Source organism: Lathamus discolor, chromosome 4, assembly GCF_037157495.1.
Source record: "Lathamus discolor isolate bLatDis1 chromosome 4, bLatDis1.hap1, whole genome shotgun sequence".
NCBI lineage: Eukaryota > Metazoa > Chordata > Aves > Psittaciformes > Psittacidae > Lathamus > Lathamus discolor.
In genome coordinates, this window is record NC_088887.1 from 113,535,703 (window position 1) to 113,555,936 (window position 20,234).

A 20,234-nucleotide genomic window follows, 5' to 3' on the forward strand; every position below is an offset into this window, starting at 1 on the left:
TTCTGGCAAGAGTAAAACCATTATTTTACTTACCATGCAAATGGGAACCCAGTTTATGCATTGCAGGAAAATTACTGAGTTTTGTTAGCATCAGTAAAAAAATGTTGAATAATTTTCATACTCAGTTTTTCTAGCATTATAAGATTGTTTTAGATACAACAAGTTAGTTGACAACACCCCTCCTGGAGTTATGATACTGATTATTCCCAGAGAAGATCAGCTTTTTGTACTATCTTTTACATTTTATTATTACACATTATAACATAATATGCTATATTTTGTTAAATAGTAAAAAAGATGTATCATGTCTATAGCATAAAGTTATTAATTATAATATAATATGGGCCATTACTGTTATGTGTTATTTCCTATCATTTTGCCAGTTTGTCAAATAATGAAAAAAAAAGAATAAAAAACCCTGTGAAATGTAGCACCATGTTTTACCTGAAAAGCATTTATCTATTTAATAAACACATTACAAAATTGCCTAAAACAGAAGGCTCAGGCAAAATAAGGACAATAACATTAGTTAAACACATTGCGTCACCACCTGATGATGAAACTATTACGCATCATTTTTGCTAATCAGAGGATATTATGCAACATGAGTCAGACTGTCAATGATCTACAAATTAGCTATATAAACAGAGCTGAGAAGTGTGTTCAATAGCTTAAGAGTGAAACTGTGGCAGAAAACCTTAGTCGAGGATGAAGACCCTTTCTCTTCTCCTGTTGCTATACATGGCTGTCTCTGCTGCTTTTCCTGTGGCTCCAGAAGCAGAAGATGAAGGTAAAACCCTACAGCTTGTGGAGGTAAGTATCTTTTAGTGCATTTCCAAATTAAACGTAAGGTAGTCTGAGAGATAACTATAATTGCAATTCTTGTTGCAGAATATGGCTTGAAATTAAAAATCTGCCATTTTGTGGAGATAAAGCTTTTCCTATCAGTCTAGAAAACACACGAAAATTATGTGGAACTTATTTACACAGAAGTAATCTGTATATTGCACAACTTCATTTTTGATGCTGTCAGTAAAGTAATAACAAAACTACCAAAGCATGAACTCTAGCAGCAAGGGTGTGTGGCTGTGTAGAAATAGTCAAACTCAGCAGCAATTTAAATTTCAGAATGTGCTTTGAAACTTGTGATATGATTAGTCTCAGTAAAATAAGGGGGGAAAGTTGCTTGAAGCAGGGATGTATTTCAGCCTTTTGCTGAGTAGATCTTTTGTGGAATACTTTGAAAAAAAAGGACATTTATGAGAAACCCCTACGTAGACACGACACTATTTACTGGAGGCAAAACTGTTGAAATTTAGTAGGAAGACCTGAGTTCCGGATATCATATTTAGTAGCAAAAAATAAATGGCTTGATTTGCCAAATGCTGACTGGTAGTAGTCACTTGCTTTGCTGGGAGTCCTGGCTGTGTGGAGTCTCACTGCCAATCTCTATTTCCTTGAGTGAGACCAGCTATAAGTTTCCTCATAAGTTTTGTTGTTAGAGCAACTAGGCAACATAAAAATATGGAATTAATTATTAATAGTAAATATTGGAATTTAAATACATTTTTTCCTATAAGTGAAACAAGAAGTTCAGAAAACTGTATGAAAGCTCTAAGTTGTGTCTGACTCTTCACACAAATTCCTGGGACAAAAAGGTGCTATTCTTGCTCCTGGTAAACACAGGACATGTTTATATGTGAATAGTTCAAGATCAATTTTAAGTGTGGCTGAAGACAGTACTGATATGCCACAATGATCATTTTTTAATCTTTCATTCAGAACTATCTACAGAATTTCTACAATCTTCAAAGGGATCACCAGCCTCATTTAAAAAACAAGGGTGAAAATCCCCTTGCTGCAAAGCTCAAGGAAATGCAGGCATTCTTTGGACTGCAAGTGACTGGGAAACCTGATCTTGACACTTTGGAGATTATGAAAAAACCTAGATGTGGTATACCTGATATAGGGCAATATGTGTTCACAGCAGGAAATCCCAAATGGAAAAGAAATAATCTGACATACAGGTAACCTTTCCTTTTCTGGTTCAAAAAGATGTAAGTTTAGCATCCCAACTTTGGGGGCTCCCAAGTAAATACATCATGCCATATTTGGGCATCTAGAGTGATTAACTGATTTCTGGAAGAAAACAGGCACTCTAGAAGGCGGTATCTAAAATGAAGCCATTATTAATTTTCATTCATGAAAGATATATCTAAGATTTCCAATTTTTACACAAGTTATTATTTTTTTCAGCTATAATGTATTCCTAACAATATATAGTGTGTCGGGTTTGTCTTGAAGGATTTTGAATTACACTCCAAAGATGAGACAAGCTGATGTAGATGAAGCAATCCGAAAAGCTCTCAGTGTCTGGAGCAATGTGACACCACTGACATTCCGGAAGGTTGAGGACAAAGAAGCAGATATAATGATCTCTTTTGCTTATAGAGGTAACATTGATATCTTTATGCATTAAGTAGCCATTTGCAGTCATAGAAGTAATTTAGGATTTTGAGTGATTTTTTTCCCTCTTCATTTTAGATCACCGTGACAACTCTCCTTTTGATGGCCCCAATGGGCAGCTGGCTCATGCTTTCCAGCCTGGTGAAGGTATTGGTGGAGATGTGCATCTTGATGAGGAGGAAGCCTGGACAAAAGATGGAAGAGGTAAGGACTTTGTAACTGGATCCATTTACACAGTTTTACCTCGTAAACTCTTAACTCATATGATGCTTAGTTTATGAGGCTGATTACAGGCAGAAAGTGAGCAAAAGTAGCAGAAAGCAGAACTTGTCCTTGTTTTTTTCTGGCCAGACATTTTTAAAGTATTCATATAGATGTTCTGTTACAGCATTTTTGAGTTGTGATGTTGATAGCATTACTTACAGCCTCCCTTATACATGTAAAGTATTTTGGGAGGATGCATAGGTGTTTCCCACTTAATCACCTGTGGTGAACACTGAAATAGATTTACCTTGTTTCATATGATTTTTATCCTACAGGATACAATTTGTTCATTGTTATTGCCCATGAGCTTGGCCATTCACTCGGTCTATCTCATTCAAATGATCCTGGAGCACTGATGTATCCAACTTATTCCTACACGGATCCTAATGAATTCCTTCTTCCTCAGGATGACATTGATGGCATTCAAGCCATCTATGGTAAGAAAAAAATATTTCTATTTAATATTTCTAACCGGGAAGCTGGTAAACAGTAATAGGAATATATTTAAAATTTTCTTATTCCACCAATTGTTGCTGAACTATGAATGACAAAAGAGAAAATTCCTGGGAGCTAATTTCAGCTGAAATCCAGTCCCGAAAAAACTTATTTTGGAAAGGATGAACGCAACAGGTTTTATCAACTTAAAGGCCTGTTTTTAGTGACAGACCTTAGCTTAAAAACATATACCTTTTCATTGTCTGTAAAGAGGGCTCTTGGTGTCCTCATAGACCTTCTGAACACTGTCTTCATATTTCTTCATACTAAAAGATAAAATATTCTTTCTATAGGACAGTCAAATGCTGCTGTGCAGCCAACAGGACCCATAACTCCACAAGCTTGTGACCCAAATTTGACATTTGATGCTATTGCTACCCTACGTGGAGAAATAATATTCTTCAAGGGCAGGTAACAACAATAAGCATATGTATTATCTCATTAAAATATTCAGTAGTTTTAAAAAAATATGTAATCCATTATGCAAAATTGTCTTTTTAAAATGTAGTGCAAAGAGAAGGGAATGTAGTAGAAAGAGAGTCACTAGAAAACCACTATTTATTTAAACAAGCAAGAAATCTCAAATCATTAATCCTAAGAGCCTTTGCTGACGAGAGCAGTGAAGGAGATGAGGGCTTGTAGGCTGTTTCCCAGCTCTTCTGCTGCTGTGGCCACTGCTACAACAGGCTTGTCTCTGAGTGCAATTAAGCTAATAGCAAAGCAAGAACATTCATATATCCCTTAGCAATGTGTTTGTGGGTCCCACACTGTTACCTTTCTACTATTCCCCAATACAAGAGATAGGACAGAACTGAAAGCCGTGTCACAGAGAAAGACATCTGTTAGGTGGTTACTGAAGCCAACTCTTTGCCTGCTTGTCCTACAGAGAAACAGAAGGGCTTATATTAATTTTGCCTGATTTTAACTAAGGTGTTAAAATTAAGAGTGTGGCCAGTCTAAATTTCCTTTACATTCAGTGGAGGGGATATTCACACCCACGTACCCATCTCCTGTTATACTCCAGGAGCTCTAACAATTATTTTGCACTTATGATTGGAGGGTAACTATTTAATTACATAAATTTTGTTTAAATCAGATATATGCTGCGCAAACATCCCACAAGGACAGAGACAGAGCTCAATTTTATCTCACTGTTCTGGCCAAAGTTACCATCAGGAATTCAAGCTGCTTACGAAAACGTTGAGAGGGATGAAGTTTTACTTTTTAAAGGTAACGGAATCTGAAATCCTCTCCTTTTTCTAACCAGTTACTCCCTGCTCCCTTGCAAACTATACAATTGCAGAATTCAAAGTGTTTTTAAAGGAAGATCAGTGAAATAGAGAATCTAGTTCTCTTAATTTCTAGTTTCTCTTAATCTCTAAAATACGTCACTTTATGCAGAAGAAATTGTGGTGAATCCAGTTAGCAAATACAGGCATTTGTACAGTACTGTTACTGATATGCTTATTAGTATTTTGTGATATTTTGACAAAAAAAAAAACAAAAGCATAATGTGAGAGGAAAAGTGTTCATTGAAGAAAACAGTCCATCCTTTTCTTTAAAGGTGTTAAATGTCTCAACTTCATTATGCACGTATTACAATATCTGATACATTACAGTACACAATATATTACCATTTATGAGTATGTTAGAGTATCCAAAATTACAAAGCATTTTTATTAGACATATGCCCTTCTTAATAGTTTAATTTAATGCACATTGTCTAGTTTTCAAAATATTATATGGCTCTAAAATAAAATAATATTATAGGAATCTAATAAACTCAGTATCCCAGAACAATGTGAGTGGACTAGCTCATCAACCTCTTGCCCTCCCCAGGTTGTTACCTAGACAAATACTTTATATTCCTTTGAAAAAAAAAGTGGGAGAAATACTATCCATACACCTTATGATTCTAATGTTTTACTCATAAAAATAAAAGACATTGCCATTACCTTCATGATGTAGTTCCAATGTAAGAATTAGAACAATTTTCTAAAGTAATAAACTGAAAGGAATAATACTGATGCCTAACACACACAACTCCTTATTGAGACAAGATCATTATCTAATACACAATTAAATGCTCTTTATAAATAGCAAACCCAAACAAAATGTGCTTGTATTTTTCAGAGGATAAATATTGGGTTCTCAGGGGATACGACATTGCACCTGGCTATCCTAAACCAATCCATCGTTTGGGGTTCCCGAAGACTGTCAAACGAGTTAATGCTGCTTACAGTGATGAAACCACAGGAAAAACATACTTCTTTATAGCTGACAGATACTGGAGGTAAGATTTTAATGTTCATATACTAAAAGGCATATTTTCACTTGTCCCTAAGAACTGATGTATTACTATAAAATTCTAGTGCAGTAATGTTCAAACCAGGAATATTCCAGAAATATAAACAGGATTCCCTGAAAGTTTAAAAATTCTAACAATTTGCTAGGAAATATAACTTTTTCAAAGGACATTTTTCCTATACATTTGTGCCAGGAGTGTAATTATTTGCAATTGAATGAAACATCTGCTCAACTATAGAGCGATTTTTCTAGGAAATTATTCCTTTTTTTTTTTTTCTCCACAATGGTGGAGCTGCTTTTCAGTGCAATGTTGTGAAGGTGTCCGTTTTTTATTCACATTTCAAACAAAATGAATTGGTAGTAAAAAGTGTTAAAATTTAATTTCTCTATGAACAAATTATAATTATCCTCCAACTGTACAGTTGGTCATATTTATAATTCAAGTGTAGCCCGCGACAAATTTCAGAGAGTAATTTTGTTTAAGTATATGGTTGACACCAACACATGTATGTTTCAGGACTGTGCTACTGTCTTCTACTCCCAAGTTATATGTTTTGCTTTTAAGCTGAACTGGATATCCACTACTCATTTTATGTGCAAGTGATGGACAAGGCTCTGGTCAGTCCAGAAATGCATTCATGAGTTCCTGGCCTGCATTTCCAAGGTCTGCAAGACCCTTCTTTTAGCAAAGGCAGATTTTTTGAATCTCAAGACACTCATAATGTGAGAACCTTACTACATAACAGGAAGAATCAAAAAGCTGCTTTAACTATTCTTTATAAGACTTCTTAGTAACTACAGAGTTGCATATGTGTATGAATTTGCTTTGGACTTTCAAAATACTGTCTGCTTCCTCACAAATTGTAATGATGTTTCTTCTGTTAAGATATGATGAAAACAAAAAATCCATGGATCATGGTTATCCCAGGAAAATAGTCTCCGACTTTGGAATAACTGGCAGAATTGATGCTGTTTTCCAAAAAGATGGTGAGTAAAGCATACCTTTAATCTAGGTTTACTTGAATATTTGAGCCTCTGTAGGTAGGATCATTTGTTTTCAAAAAAACTGTTATTAGTCTTAATGAGAAGGAAATCAAAAATAACAAGCATACATGGGCTGCTCATCTTGGGGATTTTTTTGTTTTCCAAAATACTGAAAAGAAGTCACCTATGAAATATAACTGTATTAAACATTATTTCTAGGCTATGTCTACTTCTTCCGTGGAACAACTCAGTTTCAGTTTGATCCTCGTTCCAAACGGATTGTTGGAAAAATGAAGAGCATCAGCTGGTTTAATTGTTAATTGTAATGTTTTTCCATATGCACAGTGTATGTTTTTATGTGCTACATTTTTCAGCACATCAGGACAATCAGGTCAGAATGAATTTCTGCCCCAAACTGTTTGGGAGCATAGCCTTATTTATTGCATACCAAAGATATTTATATAATGTGTCACAATATCACCTGCTACATTTAAGTTTCCTAATAAATTATGGTTTTCATATCATTGTGTCATTTATGTCTTATTTGCAGTAATACTTAAGAGCCAAGTCTAGCTTCCAAACACCAGAAAATGTATTCTGGCAGGAAAAGTCAGATATTTTTCTCAAAGCCAGAGAAAGGAGCAGCCAGCTGGCTCTGATATCCATCATTTCACACAAGCCCTGGTGAATATTCTATGGGTAATTAGGCCAGTTGTGCCTCATTAGCATCAGTCTACAAATCACCACTTTCTGTTCCTCTTTCCCTAGCTTCTACTCTTAGCCTTCCCCCCAGGATGTATGTCTTTGGAATCGTAGGCTGGGGTTTTTTCCTCATGTTTTTTGGTTTAGGAACTGAGTTTAAGCCTGAGAACATAGATTAGAAAGGACCCCTGTGATCACTGAAACAAGCTTTTTGCTATCATACATAGCCACATCACATAACAGACAAATGAATCTCTTTACTCAAAGCTCTTTCGAGTGCTTAGTCCTCCAGTAAAGTCTTCCTAATTTCAGTGGGTTAAAGAATGAAAGTTTTTCTTTAAAAATAAAAATTCTTGGCAAAAAATATTTTTTATACAAATGGTTCATGAAAAAGAAAGCTTTACTTCCATCTTAACTGCATTATTTCAAATCTCCTAAATTAAAATAGTGTTTGAAAGGTTATCCACTTTCTCTTTAGTCTTTGTAGCTCAGCTGATAACACTAGAAGTCATGTGACCATACAAAAATGTGCTATCTTGTGCAACATCTATATTATTCTGAACACTTCAGAGGAAGGTTTCAGGTTACTGTAATAGAACTAATTGTATTTTGTGGAAAGAAAGTTACCTTAAAAAAAGACATATCTGTTCAGTTTTTTTCATTACTTAGCTGTCTGTATTAGAAGTCTGTTAAATTTGATTCTTCATAAAGAACAGGCTTGGTAGTTTTTACTTTTATTAAATTCAGAAGTAAAAACATACTATCAAAAAACATAAAAACATACTATCCAAAGATAAGAAAATGTATAATTGAAAATTAATTTGAATAGATTATATTCTTTATAAAATGTAAAAAAATAAAATAAAATAAAATTATAGTGCATAGAAAGCTTTAATGAAGAAGTTAATTTCTGTGAATCCTGTTCTCACAAGGTGATTTAGATACCAGTTCTTTAATTCAAAACATTAGTAGCAATTCTATTTAACAATATTTTCTTGTGTAAGCCAGTGCTACTGAACTACAAATGACAATTAAAAATTGTTTTAGAAGCATATAAATCTAAATTGATTCTCCTGTTTTAGCAGAGAAGGTCTACAAACATAACACAAGGTTTACAGGGAAAGATAATATTTCTTATTAGACTACTTATATATCTAAAAAAAATAAAAATTGAGGACATATGTTCTCTTTAGATATGAAGCAAGAGCAGAAGGTCTCAAGACAATGCCAAAACAGCTCTTCAGACTTAGAGGAGTACACTAATCCCTCTCTACACAAAAATAGTAGTGAGTACTCATGGAGCAGAAACAGTGCTAAATGGAAGAAAAGGGTTAAGGAGACGGTTATGTTTTGCAGGAAAGACAGAGATAAAGTGTAATTTACAAACTACGGAAGGTGAAGAAGTTAAAGAGAAGATTAAGTTTATAATGGCATATTTTTAGTCCATGCTTTTTGGTATTCCATGACGTTCTGATTTTTAGTTGCCAGGAACACTTTTTTTAAATTTATTTTGCATAATTCCCCTGAACAGGAAGACAGAAAGTTCAAAATGAGGTGATTTCTTTGTGAGAAATATTCCCCGTACTTATGTGAGTGAAAATTTCCTTTGTCTGGGTGAGCATGGGTATTGCTTCGTCCCACACCACTAGGAGTATGGCTCCGACAGCTCTTGCCTGACTGCAGGCACAATCACTACTTTAAGTAATCTGGAATCTAAGTGTTGTTTCCAGCTCAGTGCACACAGTCACCTGCCATTTTCTTACTCCTTTTTAATAACTTTAAGGTCCTATTTGCTAATTACTGTACTATGGTAGCGTACTTTACCACTCCCTAGTGTCTGGTAACTGGTTTTGTGTGTAGTCATAGCCCATATACTTATTAACTGAGACAGATTTGCCCAGGCAGGACTCCAATTCCCTAAACATGTTCAGTGCATTTGGGGTGCTGTAGGGAATCAAAGTCACCCATGCAGGTATGAAATGGAGAGACCAGCTCCTGAGAGACCAGCATTTCCCAAAGTCCCAAAGAGCCTGCACTGTCCCTTGGCACCTATGTTTAGGTGGTTGAATCCTGTCTTCACAGGCTGCACTGTTTGTTAAAGGTTTGCCAAGAGTCAAATACATTATTTCAACTATTTCCCACTGGCCCATGTTTTTCACTTAAGCTGATAATGATTTAGCTTTGTTGACCCTATGGTAGGATTGAGCCTACAAAGCAGTGGTTCAGTTCAGCTGCTTGAACAAGTATCTAGTGCTATTAAGGTCCCTGAATGTTTCCAGTTCCAATTACCAGTCTAGAAGCCACATGTCCTCTCTATGTCCTGGGTCACAGCCACTAGGCCTGTGTCGTTGTCTCAGATACTCTAGACTGCCTCAAAAGCACAACAAATCACTGTTTAGGCAGCTTAATTGCAGCCTAAGTGTTTTCATGTGATCTCAGGTTTAGGCTCTCTTCATAGTCCATAGCGTTGGTCAAAATATTTGGTGAGATCCTGAGAGCTGCACAAATCATCCTAAGATTTTCCTACATATGGTCAGATGAAATGCTCTCTAGATGTCATTTGACCATATTGGTTAGATGTCTATTGACATAATGCAACCTTAGGCAATTAATTCACATGCAGACACCCATGTTGTGAACACTTAGAAAGCTGGATCCCTGCTGGTGGTGTATTAAGATCACCATGATGCAGCAGTGTAGCATCACTTGGTGCTAGAGATGTGATGAGGAGAGGCAGTGACCTTTCTGGGTTAAAACACAGGTCACATTACTGCAGTCTGTATAAACCAATTCTAGGACAAGAAAAGGAGTCACGAGGTAGATCAACATCCACCAACTCTAAACAAAGTCAAAGGCAAGCATTATGAAACCATAACCAGCAGCTGCATATACAGCTTCTTCTTTTCCCAGACCTGAAGGCCAATTATAAGTCTACTTGTGAAACATCACTTGCAAAAAAAATGTGCTCAGGCCTCTCTCTCGTGGGCCATGGGAACCGGCCACTATACTGTGTAGTGGTCAAGTTTCAAATCCCTAATTGTATTTTGAGTGACATAGGCCCCCATCATCTGACACTCAAATGTTTTCTAAGCAAGCACTAATGTAGCATGAGCTGTTAACTGAAATTAGAAATGTAGTCTAAATTAGCTGCTTAAGCTTCTCTATGTTCAGTGAAGACAGAGAGCACTTATAGAGGCCAGTTCATCCTATTCTAAGATAGCTGGTTGAATCACACTCCAGAGATATGCATTTCTCCATTTTTCTATAGAAGAATGCTTAGCTAATAAATGTATGAAGTTGGGTGCAACTAATCTTAATCTAACTGCTCTCATTGTCTCTATCTTTCCACTGCTAGACAGCAGACAGTTACGTGGATCTGATGGTCAACCACAGTTGATAAAAGACAACTACTTTTCCCAGTTCATATCAAATCTGCTCACAGTGCTGCCTTGATTTTTTTTCAAAATTCAATTCATATCAGCCAAAACATGTTTTCCAGATATATGCCATTGGAAAGTATATTTGGTGCCAAAGCTATGGAATGGGGTTTTGTCTTTTGTTACCAACGCCATGTATATAGTCAGATGAAAGCACCATGGACATTCCTTCTAGCTTTAAAAACTTTGAGACAAATAAATATATCCATTTAAAAACATGAAGTGGATCTCAAAAAAGAAAGTCTGTATTTCTGCATAAACACACGTCATTCCCATTTTCAGTTCAGCTGAGCTCTCCATCTTAGAAAAATCATTGTCACAGTTTTTATCTCAGTTACAGAACTGAATAGGATCCAGATCTTACTTTACAATACAGTGATAAAAGCAAATTAAGGGAAGTGTTTGGTTGTTTGGTTTTTTGTTTGCTTGTGGGGGCTTTTTGTTTGGTTTGGGTTTTGGGAGGTTTTGGGGGGGGGGTGTTTCTTGGTAGCTAAGAAATTATATTAGGGAATAAATTTAACTAACAAGGCTATATTGTGAAATTTGGGGTAGAAAATTCATCAATAACACCTCCGGCTGGAGAAAAGTTGGCTGCAAGTGACAACAAAAAAAACAAAACCTCAGAAGCAAGGATTTCCTGAAAAAGCCACAGTCCAACATGAGGGTATTTCTTACAACTGTTTTGTAAAAGTTGAGTACATGCTGTCAGAGCTCCTCTAAGGCACCAAACACTTTCAGCTCCAATTGCCGCCAGTGGAAGAGGAAGGTGCTTGCCCAGCACAGGGTGAAATCCCATAATTTGTCACAGCTTGTGTAAATCCTGAAACTTCCTTTATTCTGAATTACTTAAGACAGGAAATAATCACATCCCCTGTGGCTAATGTGGTTAAACTGAAGAAACCTTTTGCGATGAAATGGCAGATAGATAGATGATAGATAGATAGATAGATAGATAGATGATAGATAGACAGACAGATGCATGCATACATACGTACATAAATAAGTACTTTAGGTAAATACAGAGATATAAGAGTATCCACATTCCTTAGGCTGGATTTATAGGTTAAAATCTTTTTAGTTTATCTGTATCTTGTATTCCACCAGCATAATTTAAAGGGAACACACCTTTTCAAAGAGTTGTTGGTAAGGGTTGGGGAGTGATTTGAAGTTTTCATCACTTTTCTAAAACACCAAGTCTCACTTGACGGATCAATTTAAAAAGAAAATTTCCTGCTTACAGTAAATTCTCCCAAAGTGGTTTTATTTTATTGTTTTTGTTTGTTTTGTGGGTTTTTGTTTGTTTGTTGTTTTGTGGGTTTTTTTTTTTGGGGGGGGGGTGTCATATTCAGTGCATAGTTCCCATTTTCTAGGCTGAGAATTCTGAGGAGTCCCCATACATCTGTGGGCCGCATTTCACACAGCTGGGTCTGGACAACTTGGAAGGTTTTGCATTTGTCCATTTGATCTGCCACGAAATTGCTGAGGATCACTAAAATTCAGTGTCAAATAACTAAAACTGAGTGCCAGTTTTGAAATAGTAGCCAAGCAGCTTGGAGTATTCAAGTGCTAACTGACTTCAGATGTCTGCGAAATTGAATGGGCTTAATCAAGTTTTATTGTGTCAGCCAGCGCAGCGTTATAGGATGTGGGAGGTAATCAGAACATGATAAACTCTGAGTCAGTCTACAGCTGACTCTATAAAGCACCCCATAACCGTACAAACTGGAATGCAGGAGAGGATGTACATGGAGCAGAAAGCAGACTGCTCACCTACCAGGACAGAGATGAGAATAAGAATGAAGGCTCTTTCACTTTTCCTTTTAATGTGTGCAGCTGTTTCTAACGCTCTCTCTGTAAACCCAGAGAAAGACAACAAAGAAGATGCAAAGCTTGTACAGGTAACTACATTGTCCATATCTGAAATCTCTTGAGCCCTTTCTTTTTAGATATAATCTGCATGTCCCAGATACACAGCAGTTTGCTGTCTTTCTGAGACAATGCTATTACACAAAATTCTGCTGCCCAAACTTTACTAAAGTGGGATTAATCTGTACAAACTATAAATGTCAAATAAATAAGAGAGATAATGTTGTCTGTTTCTGTTTAGCTATGATCCTCAGGAAAACATCTGTTTTGCTCCAAAATCACAAGCAGATGCTTTTGCCAGCAAAGCACACAAACAATACCAGTCCTACGGTATTTGTTTAAGAACATACCAAAATGTGAAATGCAATTGCTTTACTTTTTCACTAGGACTATTTAAATAAATTCTATGCTGTTGAGCCTGACCCAAATCAGCTTGGATGGAAATCAAATGCTGAACCCACATCTGAAAAGCTTCAGAAAATGCAACAGTTTTTTGGTTTGAAAGTGACTGGAAAACCAGACACTGAGACATTGGAAATGATGAAGAAACCCAGGTGTGGAGTTCCTGATGTGGGTCTCTACGGTGTTACTCTGCCAGGATGGAAAAAAAACAAGCTGACATACAGGTAGTATTTCAATAATTGCTTTTTTGAATTAAAATTTTGGGTTTGTGGGTATTCACATTTGTTACAGTTAAATACAACTTCTACAGCAATTGTGTCCAGTTGGGAACACAAAAGGGTTTCTCTTTCCCCAGCTGTTAGCTATGCGTATTCCTGAGAGGGATTTCTGAGATTTGGGCTCAGTCAACCACAGTATTTTGCTTGTCTTTCACCATTCCTGACAAACATTCTGTGACCAAACAGAAATACCCACTGCACCCTGTACAAGCCCCATTATCTTCAAAATTTGCTAAGACCAACAGTTTAGTAGTCACAGGAACCTGAGGACATGACTTTCCTCAGGCTCAAGAGATGGCCTCCTGGTTAAAGGCCATTTTGAGAAAATCTGATATCATGTACACAAGTATTATTATGAAAAAATATAATTAAGTATTGCATGATTAGTTGCATCATGTAGCCTTCATGTATGGTTCTGGAATTGGCTTTAGAGCAGCGACAAGAGTGTAGAAAATCAGGTTTGGGTTTTTTTGTCAACTGGCTTCAGACAAGACTAAAACCATATTGTGCTGCAGACTTTGAGCAGCTATTTTGGCTGGTTATCACATTCCTCAAACTCACTCAATCCAAGATTAATCTTGGGAACTATTAGACTGTAGGTTAAATTAATTACCTGAATCTTTGTTCATCATCTTGACAATATTAGACATTTTTTTTCTGCAAACACTAAGTATTATTACTTGAACTCTCATAACCATAGAATTGTTAACCGCACACCAGATATGACCAAAGAGGATGTGGATAAAGCAATCCATAAGGCATTTGAAGTGTGGAGCACTGTCACTCCATTGATTTTCACTCGTATTCATGAAGGAATAGCAGATATAATGATTGCTTTTGGGACCAAAGGTAATACGCTGACTACATACCAATGTTAAAATTAATGTGAAGATTTTGCAATAGTCACAACATAAACTTTGTATTGTTTCAACATCACCTTATTTAGCTCATGGACGTTGTCCTCGTTATTTTGATGGCCCCCTTGGTGTCCTTGGTCATGCGTTTCCACCTGGCAATGGTTTTGGTGGTGATGTGCACTTTGATGAGGATGAAGATTGGACCATGGGCTCAGCTGGTAGGTAAAAAGGTCTTTCTGAAGTGTTATGCAGATGGGTAAATTCCTTTCTGATTTTATTTAACTGACGATATAGACTGAGATGAAACACAGCATTAACTATAACAGCACTTTGAGGGTACTACAGGCCATCCTCCAACCAGGGTATTTGCAAAAATAACAATTGCAATGACGTAAATCAGCCTGATCTACTTTAGTTCTTATTTAATGCTGGTAAAGATACCAACAGACAACCCTTTTCAAATATGAATGCTACGAACATGGGCCACTCTTACCTGAGGGTTGCTAGGACCCATGCCCACCAGAGTTTCACAACCTGTGGTAAAAGCTTTGACTTTGTCCCCGCCTGACACACACACTGGCACCAAGCCTGGCACTACCACACACTGCAGAGGAAGCACACCATGCCTTGTGGAAGTCCTCAGAGGAGATTCCCACTACCTAGAAAACATTACAGCCACCAGTGATAATGAAGAGTCTTCACTGATAATACATTAGGTCCAAATATAAGCTAGGATAGGCTTATACACAAAAGAGTACTCTAAACAATTTCAGCATCCTACCAGGAGCTGGGAGTCTGAACGTGCTGTTCAGGCCACCATGGGCTGAGATGCAGCATGCAGAGCTGACTGCAGATGTGTGAGGCCAGGCTAGAAGAGAGGGGAACACCGAGTGCTCAACTATCTGTTCCCTTCAATCTCCAGGCTAGCCAGACAGCACATACGGCCTCTGACAGATCTGTCAGTACACAACAACACAGCTGTCATTGTGTCTACGGTACACACCCTGTCGTACTTCAGACCCTTACCCAGTTTGGGGGATGGAAAATTGCATAGGATAACTGCAGCAGACTACCTGAGGTTACACTGCAGGAAAAGCAAGGAGTTAGCAAACAGAAAGGTTCTGTAAGAGCACTGCATAAGGGGAAAACGTCTGGGTTTATTGTGGTGGAAAAAAAGAAGGATGAGAAGTGCACATGTCATGCTGATAAAATGTAATGTTCTCCCCACACTGGAACTGAACAAGTCAACTTCAGTTTTGCTGCTGTTTCTCAACAGCACAGCTCCAGAGGCCAGGCATTGCAGAACCCGTTGGAGAGTGTGGAGGACTTGTTAGAGGGGAAGACTGGAAATATATGTGGAAAAATTGAAACTCTGTTTGATTTTTTTAGAAATGCATATCTTGGCTTCAGCCAGACTTTCTTGGGCAATCGATGACCAGTCCTCTGCTCTGCCACAGACTTGTGATCTTCACTACGTCTGTTAACACTGTTGGCTCTTGGTCTGCAGGGCAGATGATCATTCTTTCCTAACTGAGAAAGGCGTGTTACTTGGAGGGATGCATGTCAAAGGAAATTCCATTTTTATCTATTTACTATGTTAACATATTTCACTGGGAATAAGCATGCATAAGCATATTTTAAAAAGCTATTTTATTTTACAAAGCCATAAAGAAACCATACTCTTTCAAGTCCTAATGATAGAAAGTTACGCTGTTCTGCTAACATATTTTTCCTCGTCTACTTATGATCTCACCTTTGTTTCTCAGATTTGTAGGAGGGAGGGTGATACACAGAGTGACACTTCAGCACCTCAAGTGAACATGAAGTGCATCTTCCTATCCTTGCCCTGGAGAGCTCTTAGCTTGTTTTGACTCACTATCTAATTTTCTAGCTCAGCCAGGAAACCCTGCCAGGACATTCCTCAGAGCTGCACCCACATTCACCCCCAGACACTACTCATGCCACACACATACATTCAGTAGCTAACAGAAAGAACAGCAGGAAAGAGGGCCAAAAGTCACTCCCTTCTAGTGGGGGAAGAACACAAGCCTCACCTGTACAAAAAATATGTTTATGTATATGCATACCCTCATGAATTTCAGTATATTCTATGAACACTGTCACTGAGCAATAGTCCTGCTGTGCTCGTATCAGCCATTTGCAGACCAAACTTAGACTGATCTCACCTCTCTATCCGTTTTTAAGGGTTCAACTTGTTTCTCGTTGCTGCTCATGAGCTTGGCCATGCCCTGGGTCTCTCCCATTCTAATGACCAGAGGGCTTTGATGTTCCCCAACTACGCCTACATCAGCCCCAGCGAATTTCCCCTCTCTCCAGATGATATAAATGGCATACAGTCCATTTATGGTGAGTAAAATTCATGCCTTGGAAACAGAAGTAAGCAGAAGAGAAATAATCTCTATCACAAAGTTTCACTGTAAAAATATTTGTCTTCTCGTATTATCAAAAATGCAATTCTATATGGAAACCTGAATGTTTCTCTAAATTTGGTGTATTCTTCCCATAATGTCTCATTAGGATCTCCACCAAATGCCCCAGATAAAAGGCCAGCCATCCCTATCTTACCTAAGACTTGTAGCTCCCAGATGTCTTTCAATGCTGTAACTACACTCCGACGAGAAGTCATTTTTCTAAAGGGCAGGTAAATATTGCTGTGCCATTGGTCTCCATGAGGTTTCTTTTTTCTTGGTTTCTACAAAGACTGAGTGGTTTGCATGATTTTGATTATGGGACTTATGAGACAAATAGACAGATTTCTGTTCATGGAAATAAAACTTTAAGCAGATATGAGTTATATTCATATTTTTACAGGATTCCCTGAAAAAAAAATGCTTAATTTTTCCCCAAAAAACATCTCAGTCACAATAAAGCTTTATTCCCACATGTACAGATGGTTACACAAAGTAATACGTAACTAAATGATGCAACCATTTTCTAAGAAAGTAGTATGTTCTACCCTATAGTTGGGCTAATCTATCCTTCAGTCACCTGCTCAAGCCCAAAGTCATCTGGGTAAATCATATAGGGAACAGCTTACAGTCAGGCTTACGTGGGACCCTGTAACTGTCTTACTGTATGGTACGGAAACAACCTGCATTTTTCAGCTGCTTGTAGCTGATCCCATAATCAATCAGTACCAACAAGGGCAACTCCAGAAAGAATCCAGAACAAAAAAACCCTTCACTTCCCATTGAGGGGAGTGTTTTCCTTTCTGACGCATCGACCTAGGTAGCTCCACTGACAAGAAACAGCTTGTAAATCATGATGTTGTTCACATTCTTATACATATATAGAAATGCCTGTGGTTAATTATTTACTTCAAAAACTGTTTCATATTTAAATCAGGCACTTATGGCGAGTCTATCCTGATAACTCAGAAGTTGAGCGTGAATCAATTTCTACCTTCTGGCCAGCTCTCCCACCTGGTATTGAAGCCGTGTATGAGAACATGAAAGATCAGATCCTATTTTTCAAAGGTGAATTATGAGACTTTCTTCAAATTTTTCTTACTTTTAATTTTGAGGGAGGATAGGAGGGAGAAGGGGTGCATAAAATTCACTGTTCAAATAAACAAAAAATCATGACATTTCATTGGTTTTTCCTACAACCTACACTAAAGGAGTGAATTTTTCCTTTTAGTTTCTGAAAATCACAGGTGAAAATAAATATTTTGATTCTTTTTAATAGGCAATAAATTCTGGGTTATCAACGGATATCAGGTGTTGCTTGGTTATCCACAGAATATCCACGCATTGGGCTTCCCTAAAGGTGTCAAGAAAATTGATGCAGCTGTTTGTAATAAAAATACAGGCAAGACATACTTTTTCATAGGTGACAAATACTGGAGGTAAGAGGAACTGAGAAATGTTTTCTTACGATTGACTTCAATGTAGTCTGAATAGAATTAAAATTGTCTATGTGATAAAAGAGAAAGTAGACTTTTAAGTAATTACATGTAACTACATAATTATAGCAATTTTACTTTTCATAGAAATTCTTTGACTCCTTCACAAGGAGAAGAATATAGCTTTGACTTTTGAGAGCTTAAGGGTGTCCTGAAATAACCACTCCGGATATGGACCCATTTTGATGCATTATGCCTGGAAGCTAAAAAAACTCTGGCATGTAGAGAATTTTTACAAGTACAGTAGACAAAAGTATCTCTAGAAAATAAACTGAAAACTCCTAGATTATTTTACCCGGTTTAGAGAGACAGAAACGATAGTTCATTTTCCTTTCTTTGACTGGTTAGCATTGGAATTGCAACATGATTCTTCTAAATGTTATTTAAACTGTCGTGAGTGATTCCTGATACCCAAATACCAGTCAAACTGAAGCAAAAAAGTCATTTTGGGGAAGCTGATAGATTCCTTCTGAGTTCAAGAACAACTCCTGCGAATGCCTTGTCCAGGCAACCAGGAGCATGTGTGGGTCAAACAGACTTTATTGTGGCTAAGTGGGGGGGTTCTTCAGTGGCACATAAAGTGTTAGCTAGATTTTGTGCTGCATGTCATTTCCTGTCCTTTGGTTTTGATAGTTTTGGAAAGAGTATTTACAATATATTTAATTGCTACTTTACTGCCTTGGTCACAAGACAAAGGCATGCAAGAAAACCACAGCACGGATTTCTTAGTTAGTAACTCCTTATCTTAGTCTCATGTCCCTGTGAAAAGTATTTCTTGTATCCACGGAGAAGTAAAACAAAGGCGTGTTTGTTTGCTTGCATGTTTTTCCAGGGAGGGTTCCTAAAAGCCCCCAGATTTAGATCCATCTCATAAAAATTGTCTTGGCTTAGTTAGGAACAACTTGATTGTATTAAGAGTATGTCAGCTTCCTTTCCTCCATCTAAATCTGTCAGATATTAAAGGACTATGCACAATATCACATCAAAGTCTAAGAGGAGTTTAAAATTCATGCAATAAATACGTGCAGTCCTTGTAGCAGCAATCAACCCAGCCAGTTTCCATGCACTGCCTGTCACACTGATATCATTAGAGGTAAATCCCATCCCTGCTGTCAAAAATTTGGTGTCTTCCTTCACTTTCTCTCACTCCAAATGCTTCTCGGGATCTGTGCCTGCCTTTATCAGCGAACAAGTATCTTCCTTGTTGAAAACCTGAGCAGATTACTCTCTGTAACCCCATTCAAATCAGTCAAACTACAGATGGTGGACACCTTTCAGCAGCTGATTAATTCTTTGCAGAATTGATGTCTAAACTCTAAAATTACATGTCTCTCTTCATATGATTTAGGTTTGATGAAAACAGCCAGTCCATGGAGAAGGGTTATCCTAGACAGACAGTCAATGACTTTCCAGGAATTAGCCAGAGAGTTGATGCTGTTTTCCAACAGAAAGGTAAATGAAATGAGCTTTTAAGTAAAATGGGTGTACTTGTAAAGGACTTACTTGAGTTCTGGAGGACATTCTGGATAAATGTTGTTATTGATGTGTCCTGCAAAAGAACTGAGGAGATGCTCTCCTGTGTGTATAAGGGTGATGTTCCCTGCTTTGTCAGAATGAACCTGTTTCTTTTATTCATGTCGTGATGCCTTACTTTTTTATTTCCAGGGTTATTCTACTTCTTCCATGGATCAAAGCAGTGGGAGTTCGACCCTACTGCTAAAAAAGTTATCCGTGAAATAAAGAGTAACAGCTGGTTTAACTGTTAATATCATTAAACTTTTTTACACACAACAATTGAGAATAAAAATCATTCTCAATTTCTCAAAGGTTGTTCATATGAACACTACTATACAGAAGAGGAAACAGGACTCGTTTTCCTATGTGTCTACTATTTTAATATATCATCATGTCAGCTCTAATGGTACCTCCAAAGGCTAGAATAAAACTGCATTTTTTCTCCTGAATAAGTGCAATATATCCAACATAATATATCATTTTATACTCCAGATGGGTTTTCAAATATTCTGGCAATAAAAGGTTTTAGGTTGATGTCAACTATATTCTGCTTCATTTGTTTGAAGGTGTTCTATATTTCTGAGTGTGAAAGACTTTAGGTTAATATGCTAATATTCTTCCAACATACAATGTTTGTATTTTTATTCTTGGATCTCCAAACAACTTCAGAAGCCAGTTTTTTCATTAATTGCTTGTTTTTCTGTCCTCTCTCCTGTGTCCTCCTGTGTCTTCTCCT

At 37.2% G+C, this 20,234-nt stretch overlaps 2 protein-coding genes across 2 annotated transcripts; both read left to right on the top strand.

Moving 5' to 3' along the window:
- The first annotated feature begins 657 nt into the window (after positions 1–657).
- On the top strand, positions 658–7,040 carry LOC136014004 (interstitial collagenase-like). Its single transcript, XM_065678689.1, has 10 exons — positions 658–813; positions 1,783–2,027; positions 2,305–2,453; positions 2,545–2,670; positions 3,006–3,167; positions 3,519–3,636; positions 4,322–4,455; positions 5,359–5,518; positions 6,419–6,519; positions 6,736–7,040. The coding sequence occupies exons 1-10, from the start codon at positions 709–711 to the stop codon at positions 6,834–6,836; spliced, it is 1,401 nt and encodes a 466-aa protein (XP_065534761.1). The 5' UTR covers positions 658–708; the 3' UTR covers positions 6,837–7,040.
- Positions 7,041–12,395: 5,355 nt separating this feature from the next.
- Positions 12,396–19,984, top strand: LOC136012826 (matrix metalloproteinase-27-like). The gene is made up of 10 exons (XM_065675875.1): positions 12,396–12,553; positions 12,909–13,147; positions 13,902–14,050; positions 14,148–14,276; positions 16,264–16,425; positions 16,597–16,720; positions 17,425–17,555; positions 17,767–17,926; positions 19,332–19,435; positions 19,649–19,984. The coding sequence occupies exons 1-10, from the start codon at positions 12,401–12,403 to the stop codon at positions 19,747–19,749; spliced, it is 1,452 nt and encodes a 483-aa protein (XP_065531947.1). The 5' UTR covers positions 12,396–12,400; the 3' UTR covers positions 19,750–19,984.
- Positions 19,985–20,234: the final 250 nt, after the last annotated feature.

Coding starts and splice junctions, on each gene's coding strand:
- LOC136014004 (XM_065678689.1), top strand. CDS start 709: ATGAAGACCCTTTCTCTTCTCCTGTTGCTATACATGGCTGTCTCTGCT. Junction 3,168..3,518: donor TGGCATTCAAGCCATCTATG/GTAAGAAAAAAA, acceptor TTCTTTCTATAG/GACAGTCAAATGCTGCTGTG. Junction 4,456..5,358: donor TGAAGTTTTACTTTTTAAAG/GTAACGGAATCT, acceptor TGTATTTTTCAG/AGGATAAATATTGGGTTCTC.
- LOC136012826 (XM_065675875.1), top strand. CDS start 12,401: ATGGAGCAGAAAGCAGACTGCTCACCTACCAGGACAGAGATGAGAATA. Junction 14,277..16,263: donor TTGGACCATGGGCTCAGCTG/GTAGGTAAAAAG, acceptor TCCGTTTTTAAG/GGTTCAACTTGTTTCTCGTT. Junction 16,721..17,424: donor GTCATTTTTCTAAAGGGCAG/GTAAATATTGCT, acceptor TATTTAAATCAG/GCACTTATGGCGAGTCTATC.